This window comes from Bison bison, unplaced genomic scaffold (assembly GCF_000754665.1).
Source record: "Bison bison bison isolate TAMUID 2011002044 unplaced genomic scaffold, Bison_UMD1.0 scf7180017864519, whole genome shotgun sequence".
Lineage (NCBI taxonomy): Eukaryota > Metazoa > Chordata > Mammalia > Artiodactyla > Bovidae > Bison > Bison bison.
In genome coordinates, this window is record NW_011495072.1 from 11,521,191 (window position 1) to 11,544,943 (window position 23,753).

Below are 23,753 nucleotides of genomic sequence, written 5' to 3' on the forward strand. Positions count from 1 at the left end.
TGACCAACCTAGATAGCATATTCAAAAGCTGAGACATTACTTTGCCAACAAAGGTCTGTCTAGTCAAGGCTATGGTTTTTCCAGTGGTCATGTATGGATGTGAGAGTTGGACTGTGAAGAAAGCTGAGTGCCAAAGAATTGATGCTTTTGAATTGTGGTGTTGGAGAAGACTCTTGAGAGTCCTTTGGACTGCAAGGAGATCCAACCAGTCCATTCTAAAGGAGATCAGTCCTGGGTGTTCTTTGGAAGGACTGATGCTAAAGCTGAAACTCTAATACTCTGGCCACCTCATGCAAAGATTTGACTCATTGGAAAAGACTCTGATGCTGGGAGGGATTGGGGGCAGGAGGAGAAGGGAATGACAGAGGATGAGATGGCTGGATGGCATCACCGACTCGATGGACGTGAGTTTGAGTGAACTCTGGGAATTGGTGATGGACAGGGAGGCCTGGCATGCTGCAATTCATAGGGTCACAAAGAGTCAGACACAACTGAGCAACTGAACTGAACTGAACTGATTATCTCATTGAGCTTCCCTGGTGGCTCAGATGGTAAAGCACTCACCTGCAGTGTGGGTGCCAGGGTCCATCCCTGAGTTGGGAAGATCCCTTGGAGGAGGGTATGCCAACCCACTTAAGTATTCTTGCCTGTAGAATCCAGGGCTACAGTCCATGGGGTCACAAAGAGTGACTGAGCGACTAAGCACATTATCTCATTATCTCCAGTCTCATTATCTCATTTAATCCTCATAACAACCCCCTGAAGGAATTTATTATCATCCCCATTTTGCAAATAAAGAAGAAGAGGCCTAGAGAAGATAAGAACTATATCCATAACAGAGCTGGCAAGTATAGGAGGGGAATTGAATCTGCCCCTGGCCATTAGTCACTCTGCTACACAGCTGCCCACATGCTCTAAAGAGTGAGGGTAACTTCTACTCTTCTGCTCCATCCTTGACATCTAAGGATCTAGGGTTTGGAACCATGACTGTGTCCCCAAGAGCCCATTAATGGAGCTCAGACGATTTTCTCTTTTGCTCTTCTTCAGTAATCTCTGTTTGGTTCTTGGGATGGAGTGATGCCAAGGAAGGGAGGCTGTGTCACAACCCTTTACCTTGGCAGAGACAGACTTCCAGGAGCAGGCTTGAGTGGACTGCATCTGACTCGGATGGTAGTTGATCTCCCAGAGCTGCAAGACTGGGTCACATCATTGGACCTGCAGAGCAAACAGCCGCCATGGGGGAAGGAGTCACTCATTGGTGCCACTGGAGAGCTGCTAAGTGAAGTCAGCATGAAACAGATACCTGGCTGGGGAAGTCTGGTCTGACACACAGGAGAGAGTGGGGGGTCAGGGAGATCCGGTCAAGGGGAAATGCACTGGTCTAGGAAAGGCTGTGCTGTGCTCAGTTGCTCAGTCATGTCTGACTCTTTAGCGACCTCATGGACTGTTGCCCATCAGGCTCCTCTGTCCATGGGATTTCCCAGGCAAGAATACTGGAGTGGGTTGCCATGCCCTCCTCCAGGGCATCTTCCCAACCCAGGGATCAAACCTGTTGTCTTCTGGGTCTCCTGCATTGCAGGTGGACTGTTTACCACTGAGCCACCGGGGAAGTGCTAGGAAAGGCTAGCAGATGCATTAACATTGGAATCTCCTTAGGTGGGAGGGGTTGTCCACCCTAGGTCATTCAATATTCCGTAATACCCAAGTAGCTGGGCTGGGGAACTCAGCCTTTAGAGCTCTCTGCTGGGCGGGTCTGCTAGACCCTGTTCTGGCTTGATAAGCAGTAGGTGGCTAAAGAGGGAGGGACGCCACAGAGGTTTCGGAGAAGCCCTGGGTTTCACTTGCATTAGCCCGGCCTCTAATTTTCACCTATAAAAGAAGATCACGTCCGGTATTCCCAGGGACTCCGGGTGGAAAAGTTCAGCTGGGGAGGTGATGCCATCCAGAGTCATATCTGTTGTCACGCCTGCCAAATGAGAGCTCCTAATTAGTTCTCACTAGTAGCATTTAGCTGGCAACCACTTCAGTTCTTCCAATACCTGTTTGCATCCCACCTTCCTTCATCTCATCACATCCCTGAGTGGCTCAGGAGAGGGCAAACCAAAGGTTTATCAGTGGCCCCAGGGGCCCTTGGTACCCCAGGATGGAGTCAGAAACAGAGGTCAGGAGGTTGGGCCCCTCACCTGGGGCCTTTTAGCTTAGAGTCTGGGAGCCTCACTCACTCTCTCTTCACACAGACACACACTCAAACAGGTGAGAAAGACGGAGGTACTCACCGATAAGCCGGTCTGCGAGGCTGACAGGCTGCGAGGACACCCCGGCCTTGTAGCCTGTCACCTCTGGGGGAATGATGATCGCCTGGCACACGTAGGCTGTGATGGGTTTGGAGAAACCTGACTCACCCTCGGGGATCCGGAGGTCGGTGACATTGTCAGTGCACACGGACATTTTCCTACCCTGGGCAGGGGGTGCGGGAGGAAGTGCGAGGGAATGCATGATCACAGAAGAACTCCCGAAAGGGAACAGGGAACAGTTTCTCCATGTTTAAAACTTTAGCCTTCTAAGAGCACGCTGCAGTGGAATGATTCATCCCCGTGCTAATTACAAGACAGATTTTAAAAGATAAAGAAAGCTAAGAATAAGGCCTAGGTGCCCTAGTTTCTGCAACTCTGGCCCAGAGAGCCCCAGTCTTTTATTTCCTTGGAATCACCTGGAGCCCCTTGTGAGCAGGGTTGTGATGGTGGCAAACTGATTGGCAGATCTCATCTACCAGCCTACCAGTCAAGGGCCTTTCTTATCCTAGTCAGATTTCTAGGCAGGTCCTGAAATGTGTAACTGATCTCATGAAATTGATTTGGGCATCTGGCCTGCTTCCCATTCACTCTCTGTGTCTTCCTTGGAGCTGTGATTCTACCATACTTATCTTGGGAGAGGAAAAGGCAACCCACTCCAGCATTGTTGCCTGGAAAATTCCACGGACAGAGGAGCCTGGTGGGCTACAGTCCATGGGGTCGCAAAGAGTCAGACAAGACTGAGTGACTAACACTTTCTTTTCTCATCTTGGGAGGACTTTCCAGAGTGTCCTGGGGGTTAAAACAAACCCCATAACCAGCCCTCTCCCTGCCTTGAGGTAGAACGTTTTAGGACCAATTGGAACCTATTCTATTTAAAAATATTTATCACTAGAAGAAAGACTGCTTCTCCTCCAGTCTATAACAATGCAAACTCTCTAGAGTAGAACTCAGGAAAACAGTGGGAACTGGACTCCTTCCTCGAGATTTTGTAATAGAAGAAATATTGAGATATTTTTCCTTCAAAATCCTTTAAATTTATAGATGAATTATAATTTGTTTGCTAATATTAGGTCACTTGTTCAATATTTTAAATTGATGTGGACTAAGCATTTAGAATGTAGGATTTTCAAAATGATAAATTTAATTAGAAATAGACCCAATTTGCTAAATCTGGTGTCTTACTTCATGTTCAAGATTGTAAGAAACAGAAAAGGAACATGAGAACAGAAAGGTATCTTTACATTATATAAGAATAAGGGAGCAAAGAAAATAAAACTCATAGACTCTCCAAATTCCCATCTTTTCTCTCCCAACTCACCGAATGAACCTTTTGCTACATGGGGCTTGCTTTAATTAGTCTCCAGTTCCCAAGTTATCACTAACTGTCACTTCAGAGGCTTTCTTTTAACTTCTTCAAAGACTTTTTAAAAACGGAAAAGAGACATTTGTCTCTAATCTTTCACAGATAGTTTATTTCTTAGCATGTTCTCTCTATAAACACAAACCAGCTATTTTGCATGCTGCAGAAGATGGGTAGACGCTGTGTGGTGTAAAGGCCTTACCTCTACACAGAGTCACAGATTAAATGCTCAAGATGCTGTTTATTTTGCAACATTTGAAACTAACTTTCCAACCACTGATCATGGCTTGTTAGTAATTTAGTCAAGTGCAGTGGTGGTGTGATTACCCTTTACAAATATTTCCACCTTTTAAATTCGCATCCAAAATATTTGCAGCATCCTGAAATGCTAATGGTAACATGTAGTGTCAGCAAAGATACATGTAGATGAAATTATGAGTAGTTTATTTTATCTGGCTTCTAGAAAACAAAAGACAAGTGTCATGATTTCTGCTGCTGCGTCACTTCAGTCGTGTCCGACTCTGTGCAACCCCATAGACGGCAGCCCACCAGGCTCCCCCGTCCCTGGGATTCTCCAGGCAAGAACACTGGAGTGGGTTGCCATTTCCTTCTCCAATGCATGGAAGTGAAAAGTGAAAGTGAAGTCGCTCAGTCATGTCCAACTCCCAGCGACCCCATGGACTGCAGCCTACCAGGCTCCTCCGTCCATGGGATTTTCCAGGCAAGAGTACTGGAGTGGGGTCCATTGCCTTCTCCAGACTACTTTTTTAAGGAAAAAAATCTTTCTCCTGCATAGTTTTTTTTTTTAATCGAAGTATAGTTGATGCATGAGTATAGTGTTTACATAATCATTTTGAGGAAATAAAGGTCAGGGAGGAGTTAATGTACACCTTATTCTATTTTATTTAAGTAATTAACTTATTTTGGCTGTGCTGTGCGACTTGTGGGATCTTAGTTCCCTGACCAGGGACCGAACCCAGGCCCCAGCAGGAAACACACCAAGTCTTACTCACTGGACTGCCAGGGAATTCCCCACACACTATTTAATTTAATTTATTTTTTAATTCCCCTCATCTGATTTTAAACACATTCATTTTCCTAAATGTTTATAATCCAAATGATTTTATTTTAGAGGAGAAAGTCCTCAGGAAGAATAATAACCATTTGAAAATCTCTGAATCTGCCCCATCCGCTACTATCTGAACCTCCTGTGTCCTCTGGCCTCTGATTCACTGGCGCCCCCTTTCCGTTCTCACGCTGTCAGTACCTATACAGCTTACCTGATTTCCGCAGAGACTGAGGGTAAAGTGGTGGAAGTATTTCAGTCCTTTGGAAGTGAAGCTTGGCCCTCCAGCCAGAGAGACGGTTTTTTCCAAAGCCAAGAAGTTGTACTCGAAAGTCCTGGTCGAAGTGCTGACTGAGAAGGTACAGTCATTGTAGCACAGGGAGTGGATCTGAGGGGAGAGGGGTCCATCAGGCTGGCTTCACAGGCAGGGCCTCGAGGGGGCCCGTGGAGAGTGGCACCAGTCACCCCAGCCTGGTCCAGCCCAGGCAGGATGAGAGAAGAGGAAGTGTGGATTAGGGGTGGGCATTAAAAGATGTGATTCCAGTATTAACACATATATGATGTATAAACCTCTCATTTTTCAGTAGGTAGTTGGATCAGATTCTGTACCTTGTTCCTATGCCTAGATTATAAAACTCCCTCAACAAACAAGACAGCCCTTCTTATGTTCAAGCAGAAAACAGCACTAGACACTCACCTAGAGCCAGACATCCTGGAATGTGAAGTCAAGTGGGCCTTAGGACGCATCACTACGAACAAAGCTAATGGAGGTGATGGAATTCCAGTTGAGCTATTTCAAATTCTAAAAGATGATGCTGTGAAAGTGCTGCACTCAATACGCCAGCAATGTTGGAAAACTCAGCAGTGGCCACAGGACTGGAAAACGTGTTTTCATTCTAATTCCAAAGAAAGGCAATGCCAAAGAATGCTCAAACTACCACACAGTTGCACTCATCTCACACACTAGTAAAGTAATGCTCAAAATTCTCCAAGCAAGGCTTTAGCAATACGTGAACTGTGAACTTCCAGATATTCAAACTGGATTTAGAAAAGGCAGAGAAACCAGAGATCAAATTGCCAACATCTGCTGGATCATCGAGAAAGCAAGAGAGTTCCAGAAAAACATCTATTTCTGCTTTATTGACTGTGCCAAAGCCTTTGACTGTGTGGATCACAATAAACTGTGGAAAATTCTGAAAGAGATGGGAATACCAGACCACCTGACCTGCCTCTTGAGAAATCTGTATGCAGATCAGGAAGCAACAGTTAGAACTGGACATGGAATAACAGACTGGTTCCAAATAAGAAAAGGAGTATGTCAAGGCTGTATATTGTCACCGAGCTTATTTAACTTACATGCAGAGTATATCATGAGAAACGCTGAGCTGGATGAAGCACAAGCTGGAATCAAGATTGCTGGGAGAAATATCAATAACCTCTGCAGATATGCAGAGGACACCACCCTTATGGCAGAAAGTGAATAAGAACTAAAGAGCCACTTGATGAAAGTGAAAGAGGAGAGTGAAAAAGTTGGCTTAAAGCTCAACATTCAGAAAACTAAGGTCATGGCATCCAGTCCTATCACTTCATGGCAAATAGATGGAGAAACGGTGGAAACAGTGGCAGACTTTATTTTTCTGGGCTCCAAAATTACTGCAGACGGTGACTGCAGCCATGAAATTAAAAGATGTTTACTCCTTGGAAGAAAAGTTATGACCAACCTAGATAGCATATTCAAAAGCAGAGACATTACTTTGCCAACAAAGGTTCGTCTAGTCAAGGCTATGGTTTTTCCAGTGGTCATGTATGGATGTGAGAGTTGGACTGTGAAGAAAGCTGAGCGCTAAAGAATTGATGCTTTTGAACTGTGGTGTTGGAGAAGACTCTTGAGAGTCCCTTGGACTGCAAGGAGATCCAACCAGTCCATTCTAAAGGAGATCAGTCCTGAATATTCATCGGAAGGACTGATGTTGAAGGTGAAACTCCAATACTTTGGCCACCTGATGCAAAGAGCTGACTCATTTGAAAAGACCCTGATGCTGGGAAAGATTGAAGGTGAGAGGAGAAGGGGATGAGAGAGGATGAGATGGTTGGATGGCACCACTGACTCAATGGACATGAGTTTGAATAAACTCCAGGAGTTGGTGATGGACAGGGAGGCCTGGAGTGCTGCAGTCCCTGGGGTAGCAAAGAATCGGACACGACTGAGTGACTGAACTGAACTGAAGTGGAAGAAGGGTGCCCAGGATAGCAGAAGAGACGCTACAAGTCTGTCAGCCCTCCCCCACTTAAAATTCACTGACCCCCAGATTCCTTTTTCCAAGTCTCTTTATAGGAAACTGAACCATAAACCCCTTTCTTGCTCATTTGAAGGTCCTCATGTGTTAACGGCCTCACTCAAGTGTCAATCTCTCCCTTTACAGCAGAAGAGGCTGGGGGGAGGAAGTTTGTGGCAAGAGTCCATGGTGTCCCAGTGAGGTTGCCAGAGATCTGCAGAACTGCTGCACTTACTGCACAGCTAAACTAAGCAATGTCTGCAGGCTGCGTCGTGTCTTACAAATGTGTAGCCAGTTTGTAATCAGTAAAATACAAGTTCACTGAAAAGCATTAATGAATAACTAAGAACTTCTGGTCATAGGATTCACTTTCTCAGATTCAGAAAATGCATGGGGCAACAGCACTGCTGTTCTACTTTAGAAGAAAGCCCTGGGAGAGGAGACAGCAAAGAGAATTAACTACATGTCCCAGCAAAGGTGGGTTACCATTCCCAAGAAGGGGGGGCAAATTCCCTTGATAACAAGCTGGAATGAAGTAGGCTGAATTTGAGCCACAAGTCCCATGACGGCTTCCCTTTTGGTCTCTGCACAGATGCCAAATAACCCTCTGGACCAGAGGGCCACAGATCTCCATTACCCATCACCTGAAGATGAGGCTTGTCGATGACTGAGACCCAGACCCTGAAAACCAACCAGTACAAGCTGAGAACTCTCCATCTATGGTCACACCCTGATGGGTTTCCTCTAGGACTCTAAGCTGGGAGTACACCAGGGGAGTTTGCATATCAGCCCCTTAAGAACGCCACCCAGGACCTGGCACCATCTGAGCTGGCCCATTCAGAGACGCAGCGTTAGGATGCTTAGCCAACCACTGGCACCTTGTTGCTCTTGGTTCCTGGACCACAGGGCATGCAGGCCTGGGCGCCATAAGGCTGGTGGGCTTTCAGGATCGTGTTAGGGGGACAGGAGTGGCAGGTTCCTGAATCCCGATCAATATAGTGGCCAGCAAGACAAGAGGTGCAGGAGGAGCCCATGTCAGAGGCTTCCAGGGCACACGGACGGCAGTAGGAAGCCACCCCATCCATGACATTGGTGACGTTGATGGAGTAGATCTTGGCGACATCACTGGTATACTTTCTTCCCTGGAAACAAAGACACAGGAGAGTGAGCTTGGCCTGCCTTGGCCTGAGAAGTAGCAATTGAGTGCTCTGGAAATAACAGAGTATGACTTAATCTTTTTTATCCTGTGATACTTGAGAAAAATCTTTAGAAGCACCCTGTTCTTTTCACTCACCTAACAGTATCTTTTGATGTGCATTTTTTGTCATTTTAAAGTAAGGACTGAACAATTTAGATGATGTATAAAAATATTCAGTACCATGGGGAAATATGTAGTAGGTATTCATATTTTTTAAAAAGCAGATTTTTTTCCCCTTATAAAAGAAAAAAAAAAGTATTTATAGTGAAATAAAGACTGTATAGAAGATGCTCCATATGCTAACTAGGTTATCTCTGGGTAGTAAGATTATGGGTGGTTTTCTTCTTTTTGCTTTTTTTTTTTTTTCAATTATTTCTAAGTTCTCTTCCAGTGAACTTACATTACTTTGAGTTAAGATAATAAAACCAGAGTTATTATTATTAAAGCAAGAACAGGACTGAACAGGGCACACCAGGTCAGGTACCACATATATCCTATCCTCAGGACATATATCCTCAGGACAGGTCTCCTGAGGAGGGACAGGTGATTTTAGGAGTTTCCAGGGTCATTTGGACAAGGCTGGATGCTCCTCAGGGGCTGGCATAGGCAGTCCTCTGCTTGACTCCTTACAAGTCTTCTAATCACTGGATTCTGAAGCTCAACCGCATGCTTAAGCTAAGGTAGGAATCCTTCCAGGGTAGGAGGTCTCTCTGGGCGCTGAGCCCTGAGGAAGGGGAGGAGCTTACTGTCTCATGGAAAGTTGTCCTCTGGAAGGCCCAGGTGAAGCTCATAGTAGCATTCTCCTCGATGATGTAGGTATAAGACTGTTTGCCTTTAGAACCTTTCCATGTCTCCACAGGACTGTTGGTCCTAGAATTCACACCCTGAACCCAAGACAGACAAATGAAGAAGGCATGATGGCTGGGCAACTGGGGAGAGGGTGCCCATACCGCTGCCATCCTGGGGGCCATCACAGTGGGCTAGACCCATATTAAATGGTGCAGTCCCTGACAAATAGTTGGCTCCTTGTCTGCAAAATCACTGTAAGCAGGGGTGTCAGTTATGTTGACGCACCAACAGGGCAGAGGGGCCAGCCTTCCTGGAAGCCCCAAAGCAGACAAAGGAAGGAAAACATACCACCATGAAGTAGAGCTCGCAGTTCACAGAACAGATGGTCTCAAAGACAAACGTGATTCTGGCCACCTCTTTGTTCTCTGTGTCTGCTGTCACTGACTGTGGAGGTCTGTGGGACAAAAATCAAAAGTCGGTTCCAGGGGTCAGACAGTGCTTAGTGAAGAGACCAGATGGCAACAAAGGGTCTGCTGGGGGACAGGACTAAGTTCTGAGTATGTTGGAAAGAACATGAACTGAATCCAATTCTATCATCCTAGTTGTCTGATCTTGATCTAGCTAAACTGTACCTTTCTTATCTGCAAAAAGGTGATAATATCTTTCTTATTTACCTCCCATCATTATGTGTTCTAAGTTGCTTCAGTCATGTTCAACTCTTTGTGACCCTATGGACTATAGCCTGCCTGGCTCCTCAGTCCATGGGATTCTCTAGGCAAGATACTGGAGTGGGTTGCCATGCCCTCCTTCAGGGGATCTTCCCAACACAGGGATTGAAGGTCTCTTGCATTTCCTGCGTTGGCAGGTGGGTTCTTTACCACTAGCACCATTGGGAAGCCCATCATTGTGGTGTGATCCAAAGGCATAACAGATGTGGACGTACTTTCTAAGATGCTGAATAGCCTCCCTAGCAGAGTGCGGGCTCCAGACCCACTGAATTAGAATCTGCAGCTTAACGTGATCCCCAGGTGATCCTTGTGCATGGTTAAGTTGAAGAAGGACCACTAGCAAAGACATCAATTGTCTACACTCACTCAGCAGTTCAAACCCCCTCCCTATCTCCACCTGAACTGCGGGGTTTTGCACTGGTCAAATGAGCAGGTACTTTGATTCATAGCTTTTTTAGCAAAGTTCTCAGCCTGGTCCTTCTTTGGGGAAAGAGAGAGCCATGTCTGATAGGTGGGGATGGCAGGGTGGGGCGAATGGGGTTAGAAAGTGCTTTACTGCTATAATCATATTTGCAAATTGGAAAGTATTTTGGTGAATGTTATCTCCCAAAAGTCTAAGAAGTTTGCTTCCCTCAGAAACATAAGATATAGCTGTTCAGCTCTGAGTAATGTGAATGAAGGGAAGGGAACGTATTACCTTTCGAGCAAGTACTGTGGCTGAGCACTGTGCCCGGGATGGAAGGAGGGAGCTTGAAGGAGGGAATGGAGAAGCCAGATTGGCAATAGGGATGCTGATTCAGCGGTTCCCCCTCATCTTTAAAGCACATACAGGCAGAAGAGTTCACTTGGGCTTTGAAAACCCATTTGTAGCTTTCTTTTTGGCTTTGGGCATGTGATTGACTTCTGAGGACCTCCAGTTCCCAGCTACTGTCCACTCAGTGGTGTGAACTGATGGGCTGGAGTTAGGCCAGAATCACAGACTGTCAATCCCTTTGTTTTACAGACAAGGAGCCCAAAGCCTAAAGGGGCACAGTGGCTTTCCCAAGCTCACCAAGCCAGTAAGTGGCAAAATTCAAGTGCCCGGTCTTTTAGTCCAGTTTTCCTTACACTGTACCACTCTGCCTGTAGTGGCTTTTTAATGGCAAACAAATCGCTTATTATCCTAAGTGTTCTTGGGAGATGGGGATGAATATAACAATAAGAGCAATCCCTCCCAGGGACTTCACTGGTTGTCCAGTGGTTAAGAATCCACCTTGCAATACAGGGGACACAGTTCAATCTTTGGGAACGAAGATCCCACATATTGTGGAGCAACTGAGCCCACATGCTGCAACTCCTGAAGCCCAGGCGCCACAGCTAGAGAGTCTGTGCACCAGAATGAAAGACCCCATGTGCCGCAACTAAGCCCCAACGCAGCCAGATAAATAAATAAATAAAACCAATCTTCTTGTCCCACTGAAAGATGAACTATCTATGGGCATTTCTGGCCCTATTTTTTTTTCCGGTTTTAAAATCTTATTTGATGCTTTGAGAAGGGAGAATTTGAGTAGAATGTGACCAAATGGTAGGAAAAGCTAGAAGGGATGGGAGAGCAGTAGGTAATCAACATGGGCAGCAACTAAGAATGTGTCAGTATTCAGGTTAACTTTATCAGACCTTTACTGTGGTCTTCCCTGTTCTTTTCTTGTTTTTTTTAGACTGTTTTTTAAATTTTTTTTAATTTTTAATAAACAAATTTCTATTTGTTTATTAATTTTGACTGGACCTTACAGTATGTGGGATCTTAGTTCCCCAACCAGGGAATTGAACCTGTATCCCCTGCATTGGAAATGCAGAGTCTTAACCACCAGACCCCCAGTAAGTCCTGTTCCGTTCTCTGTTCTGGACTGATACTTCTGCACACCAGAAGCCCTCTCATCTACAACACTCCAAGCTATGTGGGACTTGGATGTGGCCAACGGTGGCGTGGTTTCCCCTTAGCTTTGTGCTCCTCACCTGAATCCTGGCACGACCAGGGTGAGAATCATGAAGTCATTGTCTGAAGCTCCAACAGCTGAATAAATGTGATCACCGGCCACCTCCCAGCCTGGAAAAGGAGAAGGACATGAGTTAGTGTCCAGTGGTCTCAAGTGCAGGGCAAATGTGCACCCAGATGACACTCTGGAAGAAAAGTAACACCATCCTTTGAGGCATCCAGAACCATCACCCAACACAAGCCATGTTACTTATCAGGCTACTTTGGTCAAAAACTCTGAAACTCTCAGAGCAAGACCTCTGCAGTGTGTGTATTGTTTCTAGTTCTGTCTCTAAAGCTAAAGTTTGCAGAATATATGTTCTTTGTCCATGGGGAGTGGAGCATTCAAGGGAGTGTGAGCATGATCAGCTCATTTTTCTCTAGACATCACTGTTAAGAACTGTGAGCTAGGAAGAACTGCTTTGGCAGGGCAGCTAGCTGAGAGCTCATGGTGGGGGGAGGTAGTTACCTGTCATGCCCTTGTACTCAAAGTTGATCCCGCTGAGGACGGTCGTCTCCATGTTCGTGGGCAGCGTGTTCCACCATTTGTATTCAAATCCCACGGCAGGCTCGGTCCCTGCTGGGCAGTGGCTACAATCTGGGGGAGCCACAAGATCCACGCATTCAGCCCGAAGGCTGCAGCCACCCTGGCTGGAGCTGTTGTTGCGCAGACAAGTGGCAATGGTGCTGGGCAGCCCCACAAAGGTGTTGCTGAGCACAGTTAACAGCAAGCTGACTCAATGTGTTTAGCAAACTTGGGGTGTAAAGGCTGACCCTTCATTCCATATTCCAGTACCCTACTCGCCCATCAAGTTATTACTTTCAAAGCTTAAGTGTATCTTCGAGTCTAATACATATAGTTCATATTATTTGTCACGTTGTCATCAGCAAATGCCTTCACATTGATAGGTCTACAGATCCCCCCAGCTCCTCTCCTGCAAATTCTGCTTGTGTCAAGGTGGCCATCCCAGCTCCCCAAACCTTTTAGCTATCATCCCTGCCACATGCTGGAAGCCTCTGCTGTGAGGAGTGTGCCCCTTCAGGCCTGAGTCACATTCGCAGATGGATTGAGGAGGGAGGCAGGCAGTTCTCAGGTGGACCCACAGGCAGGGCCCGTGCTGACCTCTCTTCTGAATATGGTCCTCAGAGGTGGCCTGGCCCTTACTGCCTTCCTCAGAAGGACATGGTGTGAGTTCAGTTGACATGCTGAGTGCCCATGTGGCCCACCCATATGTGTGGTATGGTAATGGAGTGAGGTAGGGAGTGGGACGGGAGAGAGGTTACCGGAGCCATTGGAGTAAGAGCCATAAGGGCAGGGCTCGCAGGTGCTACTGTTGGTCTTGAAGAAGCCTGGGTTGCAGGGTGGGCAGCCGGTCTTCAAGCCAGAGGCAGGCAGCTTCACTGCGCCCTCCAGATCCTCGCCGCAGATTTTTGGCTGGGCCCATTTGTACATGAGCTGCGTCTGCAGAAACAGAGCCCGTCTCAGCCTGCCGTGTGGCATTAGCACATCTTCAGGAAGTTGCCTTGAGGATGGGGGGATTCTGGGAGCTAATGAAAGCTGCAGCAGGGTAGGGAACTTGGTTTGGGTCACCAGTGTATCCTAGGTACATTGCTTAGCGCCTGGCACATGGTCATGCTCAGTGAATATCTGCTGAATGAATGGACTGGGATGAAGAGGGACAGGCCTGTGTGTTGGATGGGAAGAGGGGACTAGTTTCCTCTAGAGAAAGCCCTAATTCCAGTGTAGAATCTTATTATTAATACTAAAATGTCACAGGAAAAGCAGCTGGTGAAAATCCCAGAACACAAAAAGGCATGGAGTGGAAGTGGTTTAGGTAACCCCTGGGGGAACAGAGGACGGCTCAGGTGTCCCAATTTGTCTTCTAAGTATTTTCTTTGCTTTTTCACTTATTCAGTAGACATCTATAGAAAGTCTAATATAAACATGTGACTTAGAGATGAATAACGTGGCCTGTGCCCACAGGGAGCTAGCTCACCATCTAGCAAGGGCATTGCATTGCATTACTTGCGTGCTCAGTCATGTCCAACTCTTTGTGACGCCATGGCCTGTAGCCCACCAGGCTCCTCTGTCCATGGGATTTGACAGGCAAGAATACTACAGTGGGTTGCCATTTCTTTCTCGAGGGGATTTTCCTGACCCAGGGATTGAACCCAAGTTGCCTGCATTGCAGGCAGATTCTTTACCCCTTGAGCAACTGGGGAAGTACCCTAGCAAGGGCAGCATAATAACAATCTCCCATGGGGGTATGGACCCTGTGTTCTCTGGGACATAAAGGCAAGAGCAATGAGGCTGGTTAAAGAGTACACACTTCCAGTTATAAGATCAAAAAATTCTGGGGATCTAAGGTACAGGTGATTAGAGTTAGCATGGTGATTAGAGTTAATAATACTGTATTATATACTTGAGAGCTATTAAGAGAGTAGATATTAAACATTCTCACCACAAAAAAGAAATAATAATTATGTGCCCTGATGGTAGTTAGCCAGCTCTATGTTGGTTATCAGCTTGCAATATGTAAGTGTATCAAATCAACTGGTACACCTTAAACTTCCACAATGATATGTGTCAATTATATCTCAAAAAACCTGAGGGAAAACAGCAAGAGAACTGATCAGCTTCCAAGTCAGTGAACAAGAGAAGCACTGTATCTGTCACTTACTAGGACCATCCCTAGTCTTTCGATGGAGGCATTGGCTAGAGAAGAGCAGATGAACTGCAGGAGGCCCCTGGTGAGTCAGGGGTGAGGTTGGGCAACGTCAGGCTTCCTGTATGGTCACTGGGCAAGAGACCAAAGGACTGCATTGAGGTGATGGTGCAAATGTGCTATGTAGCATACCATATATGTAAGAAGGTGGGTGAACAAGGCATCAGTCCATTTTATTCAGGATAAGGTCTTGACAATGTCTTGAAAGGGCCTCATGTTGCCTTAGTTGAAGATGAGCCCCGGGACAGACAACTTGTGCCCCTGCTGGGCTCAGCCTTTCTCTGTGTAAAGAGCAGTCAGTGACCAGAGACCCGGACTAGTGACCTAACCTTATCTCATCCAGCTCATTTCCTTGAGTCTAATAGAGAGAGGGGTCTGGGGAGCTGGACGACTTGGGCCACCTCCTGGAGAGCACACTCAGCAGCCCCAATGGACCAGTGATCCCAGTCCCTGAGAAACCACTGAGGCACAGCAAAGGCCATAAAGGCAATCACAGGAGTCCTTTGATTTTAAAATACAGCTTAAGAAACAAAGTGAAACTCCGAGACTGAGCAGAACCATCGTGGGCCTGAGGGCTGACACTTCCATAAGACACTCCTGGTGACCATGTCTACTCCAGGGTTCCTCCCTGAGCTGTGCTGTGGCTGGGCTGCAAGGTGGGAGCGCCGGCTCTGGTCCCACTCATCTATAGGCCCCCAAGGTGATCAGGAAATTGCAGACACCCAGGCTTGCAAGCATCAGGGCACACTGTGGATCTAGAAGTCCTTTGCCTGAACCAGGAGGGAGAAGAACGGGGCAGAAGAAGCAAAGACAGCCACAATCAGCCACATGTTATATCCTGGAGGGAGAAGAGCAGCAGGATTGTCCTCTTAATTAGTGGGTCAACTGAGACCAAGAAAATGACAGTAATTCCTTACAAGGTCAGGAAGAACACCAGACACTTTAGAACTGGGGCTAAGGTACAACTGATAGGATTAATCGTTTTGTTTGGCTGCTGGGGAAGGGGATTTTGCTCAAAAAATGAGAATGGGGCCAGCCAGTACATGGGCGGTAAGAGATAACTATAAAAACAATCGCCATTAAGGACCGGACTTCATCCCACACTTAATTAGCAGTAAGAGAATTCAGCCAGCTGTCCAGCCAGCAAACATGTCTGCATCCTAATAGCCAACCACATGCTTAGTGCTGAATGATGCAGAATTCCCTACTCCTGTCTTCTTGGGAGGTTCTAGTTTAGGGATACAGACAGGACAGTTCATCCAGCATTGCTGATCTAAGGCAGACCCCACCACTTGTGCCCTTGAGCCATCCCTGCTCACTTCCTCAGAGTTTCCAGGCACTTGCCTGCCTCCTCCACACTTGCTGCATTCTCTGCCTGGGGAGCACTCTGGCTCTTCTCCACCTGACTCAGGTCTCTGCTCAGAGAGGTCATCCTTACCCTCTCTAAGCAGAAATAGAGACCGAGATATAGAGAACAAGTGTATGCATACCAAGGGGGAAACAGAGGGTGGGAAGAATTGAAAGTGTGGGATTTATATATGCATACTATTGATACTATGTATAAAATAGATCACCAATGAGAACACATTGTGTAGCTCAAGGAACTCCACTCAATGCTCTGTGATAACCTAAATGGGAAGGTAATCCAAAAAAGGGGGATTGTTTATCTGTTTATTGTTTATCTGTTGTCTCTCCCTTCACTCGCTCCCCGACAGAAATTAAGTGCCATGAGAGTGGATGTTTCCCTGGCTCTGTGAACTGCTGCATACCTAGTGCCCAGCACAGGACCTGGCTGTACACAAGAACTAATGACCTCCTCTGAAAGACCTGCCTTGGTCCCACCCTCCAACCTGGTCACTCCTCTTCCTGGTTCCCCCAGTGCCCTGCATACAGCCAGGCCCATCTTTCTCCTCCCCACCATCTTTTTCTTCCCCATCAGCTTTCTCCTCCCCACCATCTTTCTCCTCTCCACCATCTTTCTCCTCTCCTCCTCAGGGCAGAAGCCCATCTTATTCATCCTGGGTTCCCTGACTGGAGTATAGGGCAACAGCTGATACTCAAAAATGCCCGCTGACTCACTGGTGGAGCAGACTACAAAAAAAAGTCTTTCTGAGGCAGAAAGCCTGTGGGGGAGAGGAAACAGGCAGAGACAGAGTAAATCAGGCCGTTCTCCAGTGAGCCAGGAAGCAGGAATCACCCCCTATACCAGCCTACAAGAGCAGTGCCGAGGGGACAAGTCTGATGAGAAAGAAGAAATAAGTATGTATGGACAGGCAGTCATTGCCCAGGGAAGGAAGCGAACGGAAGAAACCTAGCAAAAGAAAATGAAAGCATTTTTTAAAAGCAGAACATATGTCAGTGAGCAGTGAAACAAATGTAGCAAAAACAGTTTCTGACCTGAAAATGAGTGAGGTCATCTCATTTTGCCTCCCCACTGGCCCCAGGGTCACTGCAGAGGTCTGGGGGGTTTTCTCAGGTGACAGCTTCACTGACCGCTGGAGCTGCAAATCTGGCAAAGCCCAAGGGGCAGGGGTCCCAAGACCGTGCTACCCACCTCTCCATTGGCATCACAGGCTGTGTGAGTGTAGAAGTAATCTTTATCTGTGCAGGCTGGCCGTGCTTTGCAGGTGGAGGATCCTTTCTCTAAATGGCAGAAGCAAGAACAAATATTTGAAGTGAAGAAAGCAGAGCTCTTGACCAGTTGCACACGATGCTATAACACCCCAGACCCTGGGGTGAAGCACAGCACAGATCTTGCAGAAAGCAGACAGTGCTGCACACATACCTTCCCTTTGCCCGAGTGGCTTCATTTCCAGCCCCTGAAGACCTGTTCAGGTATCCGCTTTGCTTCCCTCCCTGATGCTGATGAGAAACCATTGGGCCCACACTGTGGAGCAGGGCAGGGGAGGCGGGCTGGCCAGAGGACCACTGAGGGGGAAGGTGGCCGGAAGGAGCATCTGCAGATTTCTTACCACCAGCCCAATTCCCTGGAACCTGCCATCTTCCAGGTGCCTCAGAACCCTGACCGTGTGGGTGGTTTTTCTACTCCTAAAGGGTTGAAGCAAAACCCTGTCCTAGGAAAGATTAGGACAGTGCCTCTGAATTTCCTCTTAATGTGTGCCTAGAATGAAGGCCTCCCACCACTGCATTTCCTCATCTCCATTCAACCATCCTACACAAATAAAGTGATGGTTTAATCCCACTCTTTCCACTTTCTCCACCCACAGTCTTCACAGCGCTGTCTTTAAGCCTTGACCTGGACTTATGAAAAATGTTATGAACTATCATTTTATTTACTTTACTTTCTGTGTGTTCTTATATCTAGGTTGGTTTTGCTTTAATGCTATGAACCCCTGGATAGAAACAACTGTTTCAATGAATCCCTCTTTATTTTTTAAATGGTGATAGTAAACTTTATTTTAAAATATTGATTATTTATTTGGTTGTGCCAGGTCTTAGCTGCAGCATGCAGGATCTTTAGTTGCGGCATGTGGGATCTAGTTCCCTGACCAGGGATCGAACCCAGGCCCCCTGCATTTCGAGCACAGAGTCTTAGACACTCGACCACCAGAGAAGTCCCTGAATCCCTCTTTAAATCAATGGATTTTACCTTTTTTTGAATTACAAATACTTTTCAGAGTTTGAAAAAAAAGAACTGTTTTCCTGTATCCTGAAAAATATACCTAATTCATACAATTTTAAAAATTAATTAATTTTAATTGGAGGCGAATTACTTTACAATATTGTAGTGGTTTTTGCCATACATTCACATGAATCAGCCATGGATGTACATGTGTTCTCCATCCTGAACCCCCCCTCACACCTCCCTCCCCATCCCATCCCTCAGGGTCATCCCAGTGCACTGGCCCTGAGCACCCTGTCTCATGCATCAAACCTGGACTGGCGATCTGTTTCACATATGATAACATACATGTTTCAATGCTATTCTCTCAAATCATCCCACCCTCGCCTTTTCCCACAGAGCCCAAAAGTCTGTTCTTTACATCTGTGTCTCTTTTGCTGTCTCACATATAGGGTCATTGTTACCATCTTTCTAAATTCCATATATATGCATTAATATACTGTATTGGTGTTTTTCTTTCTGACTTACTTCACTCTATAATAGGCTTCAGTTTCATCCACCTCATTAGAACTGATTAAAATGCATTCTTTATAATAGCTGAGTAATATTCCATTGTGTATATGTACCACAGCTTTCTTATCCATTCGTCTACCAATGGACATCTAGGTTGCTTCCATGTCCTGGCTATTATAAACAGTGCTGCGATGAACATTGGGGTACATATGTCTCTTTCAATTCTGGTTTCCTTGGTGTGTTTGCCCAGCAGTGGGATTGCTGGGCTGTATGGCAGTTCTATTTCCAGTTTTTTTTTTTTTTTCCAGTTTTTTAAGGAATCTCTACACTGTTCTCCATAGTGGCTGTACTAGTTTGCATTCCTACCAACAGTGTAAGAAGGTTCCCTTTTCTCCGCATCCTCTAATTCATACAATTTAAAAAAAAATTTCCAGGGAATTCACTTTCTCCAGAGTGAAAACCACTGCTTTATAGAGTGCCGGGACAATACTGCTCCGACTGCTACTGTCCCTGGTATGACTGCTGTGTCGCCTACAGGTAAGCAGGTGATGATGGTGAGACCTTCTCTCTCAATATTGCTTGGTGAGCATTTTAGTAGAATGGAATGAGATTTTTAAGTCAGACAGATCTGGATTTGGATCCTGTGTAATCACTTAGTAGCTGTGTCACTTCTGGCAAGTTACTTAACCTCTCTGAACCTTTGTGCTCTCAACCTGTACAGCAAGAAGAGTAACATCTGCCTTGCTGGAATCAGCACATACCTGACACATTGTAAGTAGGAACTTGCTAAATGCTGGTAACTATTATCACCTGGATTTATAAGAAATCTTTTTGTTTGGTAACCATCATGGAACTTTTAATAAGGATTAAAGTTTCCCTTCTTTCAAGTTAAGGCTTATTTCTCAACTGGCCTTTTCTTCCCAAGGCAACAAATGAGTTGCTAGATCTGAGAATCTCCTATTACTATGTTGTTGGTCTGCACTGGGGCCTCTTCTGTTCCCATCTTGTTATCCTGGGTGAGAGGAAGCTGCTGGCTGAGAAGCAACTGGGGTCTTCTGAGCTCATTTACTCGGTTAATAAGCAAGGGCCTATTTCAACATAAGGGAATCCAGGGACTCCTGGTTTTGACACACCCGGCCAGGAGAAATTTGGGGGGAGATGCTGAAAACAAATCAATTCCCAGGACCTTGCATATTAGATTTAGCAAATTGCAAGTTATGTGTTAGAAAGTGTGTTCCACATAAGCACCTTTCTCTGCTTATCAAATATTTATTCAAACTGACACCCCAGCTCCAGGTTTCAGCAACAGGTCCAGCTGTTTACACATTGACTAAGGCTAGACGGGTTTTAACAAATGATTAACCCAAACGCTGAGCCAGACCTCACGTTCCTAGCTCAGGTTTCATCAAGGTGTTAAAACTGGGGACTGGTCAAGTTTGAAAGCAGATGTTTGGTGAGAAAATGAAAAGTGATTCCTGTAGGATTGGCCCTGGGCAAAACTATATGAAGATAAAGTTTATTTTGGGGGGCTCCACCAGCTCTTTTTGCATCTTCTTCCCACCTCTGAAAGTATAACCTCATTCTGATCCTTTTTATCCAAAGAAAACATTTCCGCTGACCATTTAAGTACCTAATGAACACGAAACTCAGCTCTGACCCCAGCACAGACTCTGGGCAAATCCCTAACCTCTCTATTGTTGTTTAGTTGCTAAGTCAGATTTGACTCTTTGCGACCCCATGGACTGTAGCCTGCCGGGCTCCTCTGTCCATGGGATTTTCTAGGCAAGAAAAGTGGAATAGGTTGCCATTTCCTTCTCCAGGGGACCTTCTGACCCAGGGATCAAACCTGAGTTTCCTGAATTGGCAGGTAGGTTCTTTACCACTGAGTCACCAGGGAACCTCTCTGAGCTTCTGTTTATTCATTTGTAAATGAGGAAGTCATTCCTGCACTGTGCTATGAGTAATAAATGAGATCGTTTTGTAAACTGTAAAGTGCTGGACCAGTGACTTCTTATTGTTACCTATACCCAGAGTGTGGTCACAGCAGAAGAAGACTGCTGGGACAGGCCTTAATGCAAATGAATAAATAAAACTAGTTCTTACTACATGCCAGACAGTGTTCTAAATTCTTTGTTTTCACCCATCCACACAATGACACTATGAGGCAGATACAATTATCATTCCCATTCTAGAGGTGAGAAAACTGAGGCACAGGCAAGTGACTTGCCCAAGGTGGCACAGCTAGTAAGTGGTGGAGCAGGGATCTGACCTGTAATGATTTTGTTCTTGGAGCCCATGCTCTGAAACACTACGCTATTCTACTAGGAAATGAGTCCCTAGTATTGAACATAGCACAGAGGAATTAACCCTAGTGATGAAATTTAAGCTATCAGTAACAAAGACATTTTCCATCAAGGCTTTGTCCTTGACATCTCCGCCCCCATCCACTCCTCATTACTCTAGGTCCTGGATATGGACAATGGCGGCTGCTGAAAGAAATCTGACTGTGGTCTCTGTCTCCAGCTCTTCCTTTCCTCATACCTTTTCCAAATGGCAACCAGAGTGGACTTCAAAAGTACAAGCCAGATTATGTCATTCTCCAGTTTTAAATTCTTTAATGTCTTTCACTGCTGATAGGATCAAATCCCAGTAGCAGTGGCACAGAAGGGTTCATCCATAACCTGTTCCCTGCCTACCCATTAGCCTTCGATGCTAATTCTCTCCAAGTAAGCTCCAGTGATGCTGAGTTATTCCTGGATCCCTGAGCCTTCTGGCCGTGGCTCCTTCCAGAACATCCTGCCTCCATCAAATCACCAACTCATCTTTCAAAACAGTTATCTTTCAAGGCCACATCTACTGCAGCCTTTCCTCCCTCCCCAGAGAGGACGGACCACTCCCCTCTTTTGCTTCCACCACCACACATTACACTCAACACTCCTATTTCAGCACCTCCTGTACCAAGGAGTTACTTCACTTGGTGTTTTTTTTAACCACGTTTCCACTTTTAACAGAAGCTGGAGGGCAGGTTCCAGCTCTAACCCCAGCCCAAGCCCTGGCACTCAGCTTGGTAAGCACTTGGAATATATTTACAAACAAAAGGCTAGCTGGTCACAGGGTCTCCTGTCACTCCCTTCATGTACATTGCACCAGAGGCTCTCATCATACTCTGCATTTTTGAAATCTCCCACCGACTCTGTATTCTGGAAGAATCAAGTCCCCAAGAAATTAAATGCTCTTTGTACCCCTGAGTTTAACATATTCTTCATAGTAAAAACTCACTTTCCAGTCAAAGGGGTGGATTGAGAAATCAATGGCAAAAGAAGACTAGATGGCAAGAATATAAACTCCCAAAGTAATACTTTTAGAACAGCTCTGTGGATAGACATCCATTTACATAGTGCTGATCAAAACACCCATAGGTATTTTTTCTAGAACCACCTTGCCCTTCAAATCCTGTACTACAGCTGGGCTGGAAAGGGAGCCGGAGAAAATGACTAACAAAGGCTGCTATTGACAGAGCAGGGAAGAGAAATAAGAAATTCAAGTGAAAAAACAGGAATTTAGACTTAAAGATAAAAACTTCCCCTAAGAGCTAAACATCTCTGTTGTTGCTGAAAACTACACTCATTGGGCAAGATCTGAGTAGATAAATAGGACTTTTGTTTTAGGATTGGTGTAGAAATAAGCAGTTCACAAGGTCAGTGGCTGGTCTTGGCTGAGCAATCATGTACTGTAATGCATGTGCAAAGGGCGGGTGTGTCTGTGTAAAGATAGGGGGGAGGTCTGCTTAAGAGAGGGCCTTGAGCTCGGTTTATGTATATTGTTGTTTACTTCCTAAGATGTGTCTGACTCTTTTGCCACCCCATGGACAATAGCCCACCAGGCTCCTCTGTCCATGGGATTTCCCAGGCAAGAGTACTGGAGTGGGTTGCCATATCCTTCTCCAGGGGATCTGCCCAAGCCAGGGATCAAACCTTCATCTCTTGCCTTGGCAGACAGGTTCTTTACCACTGAGCCATCAGGGGAGCCTGGATTTGTATATAGTTCTGTGTGAAAAAGGAAAACTGGAATAGTTATGAACATTTGCAGGGGAAGGGAGAGGACTCTTTCTCTCTCCCTATCTGTTTCAGAACCTGTCTTGGAGATTCGTCCCTGGGCTATTGTCTGAGCACAGGGACCTCTGGGGACACTGCCCATCTTATACCAGAGCCCTTCTGCTCCCAAGATCCTCTCAAGTAGCTAGGTTCCATTTCTCAAGTTGGGCTGCTTCAGGAAGTTATTCAGGGACTGCAGAAATAGGCTGCTATTCACTGTCATCTTATCTTTCTTAAGAGGAGTGGTTGTTTTCAAACTGTGTTCCAAGGAATCCTGGATTTTTTGACAAGGCCTGCTTTAAATTCAGTGGATGCTTTGAGTTCAATGCATAAAAGATTATAGCTTCTTGCTATCAAAATATTTTACACATCAATACAACCTCATGGCTCTTCTAAATTAACCGATAATAATTGTTATAAACTTAAAAACATAAATTTATACCTCATTATCTACTGTATATAATATTTATAATCTTATTTAAGGTTTTATTAAAAAACAAAAAACAATTGCAACCCCTTTCCCTAGCTTTTCTAATTCCTCTAATTCTGAGCTGCTTTTTCTTTTTGCTATGGTACCCTGCACTTTTTGCTGTCTAATATACAATACACTTTATTACATATTTATTATTTAGTTATTATAGTTATTACTTATTCCATTTACATTCCAGGATGTAAATTCTATGAAGACAGAAAGTGAAAATATTAGTCGCTCATTCGTGTCTGACTCTTTGCCACCCCATGGACTGCAGCCTGCCAGGTTCCTTGTCCATGTAATTCTCCGCAAGAATACTGGAGTGGGCTGCCATTCCCTTCTCCAGAGGCTCTTCCTGACCCAGGAATCAAACCCAGGTCTCCTACATTGCAAGCAGATATTTTACTAACTGAGCTACCAGGGAAGAGCATGAAGACGGGGATTCTTATCTAATTTGTTTACTGATGTATTCCAAACACCTAGAATAAGGCCTGGCAGATAGTAATGGCTTGATAAATACTTACTGAATGATTTCATTTCAAGAGTGATTGGTGGATTAGCCAGGCTCTTCCAGGGCCCAGAAAACAAGGGCTCTAGAAGAATCATCTTCAGCTTGGCTGAAAGGGTAGCTCCACTTCCT

At 45.6% G+C, this 23,753-nt stretch overlaps 1 protein-coding gene across 1 annotated transcript in view; it reads right to left on the reverse strand.

The window, feature by feature from the left end:
* KIAA1324 (KIAA1324 ortholog) overlaps positions 1-23,753 on the reverse strand; it is a 74,959-nt gene that overhangs the window by 6,375 nt on the left and 44,831 nt on the right. The window contains exons 8-18 of the mRNA XM_010830922.1: positions 17,006-17,094; positions 13,010-13,187; positions 12,195-12,323; positions 11,707-11,797; positions 9,332-9,437; positions 8,941-9,078; positions 7,875-8,138; positions 4,935-5,108; positions 2,277-2,457; positions 1,870-1,966; positions 1,114-1,215 (exon numbers count right to left, since the gene is read on the reverse strand). Coding sequence (XP_010829224.1) covers positions 1,114-1,215; positions 1,870-1,966; positions 2,277-2,457; positions 4,935-5,108; positions 7,875-8,138; positions 8,941-9,078; positions 9,332-9,437; positions 11,707-11,797; positions 12,195-12,323; positions 13,010-13,187; positions 17,006-17,094 — 1,549 coding nt within the window. The remainder of the gene's footprint in view (positions 1-1,113; positions 1,216-1,869; positions 1,967-2,276; positions 2,458-4,934; positions 5,109-7,874; positions 8,139-8,940; positions 9,079-9,331; positions 9,438-11,706; positions 11,798-12,194; positions 12,324-13,009; positions 13,188-17,005; positions 17,095-23,753) is intronic.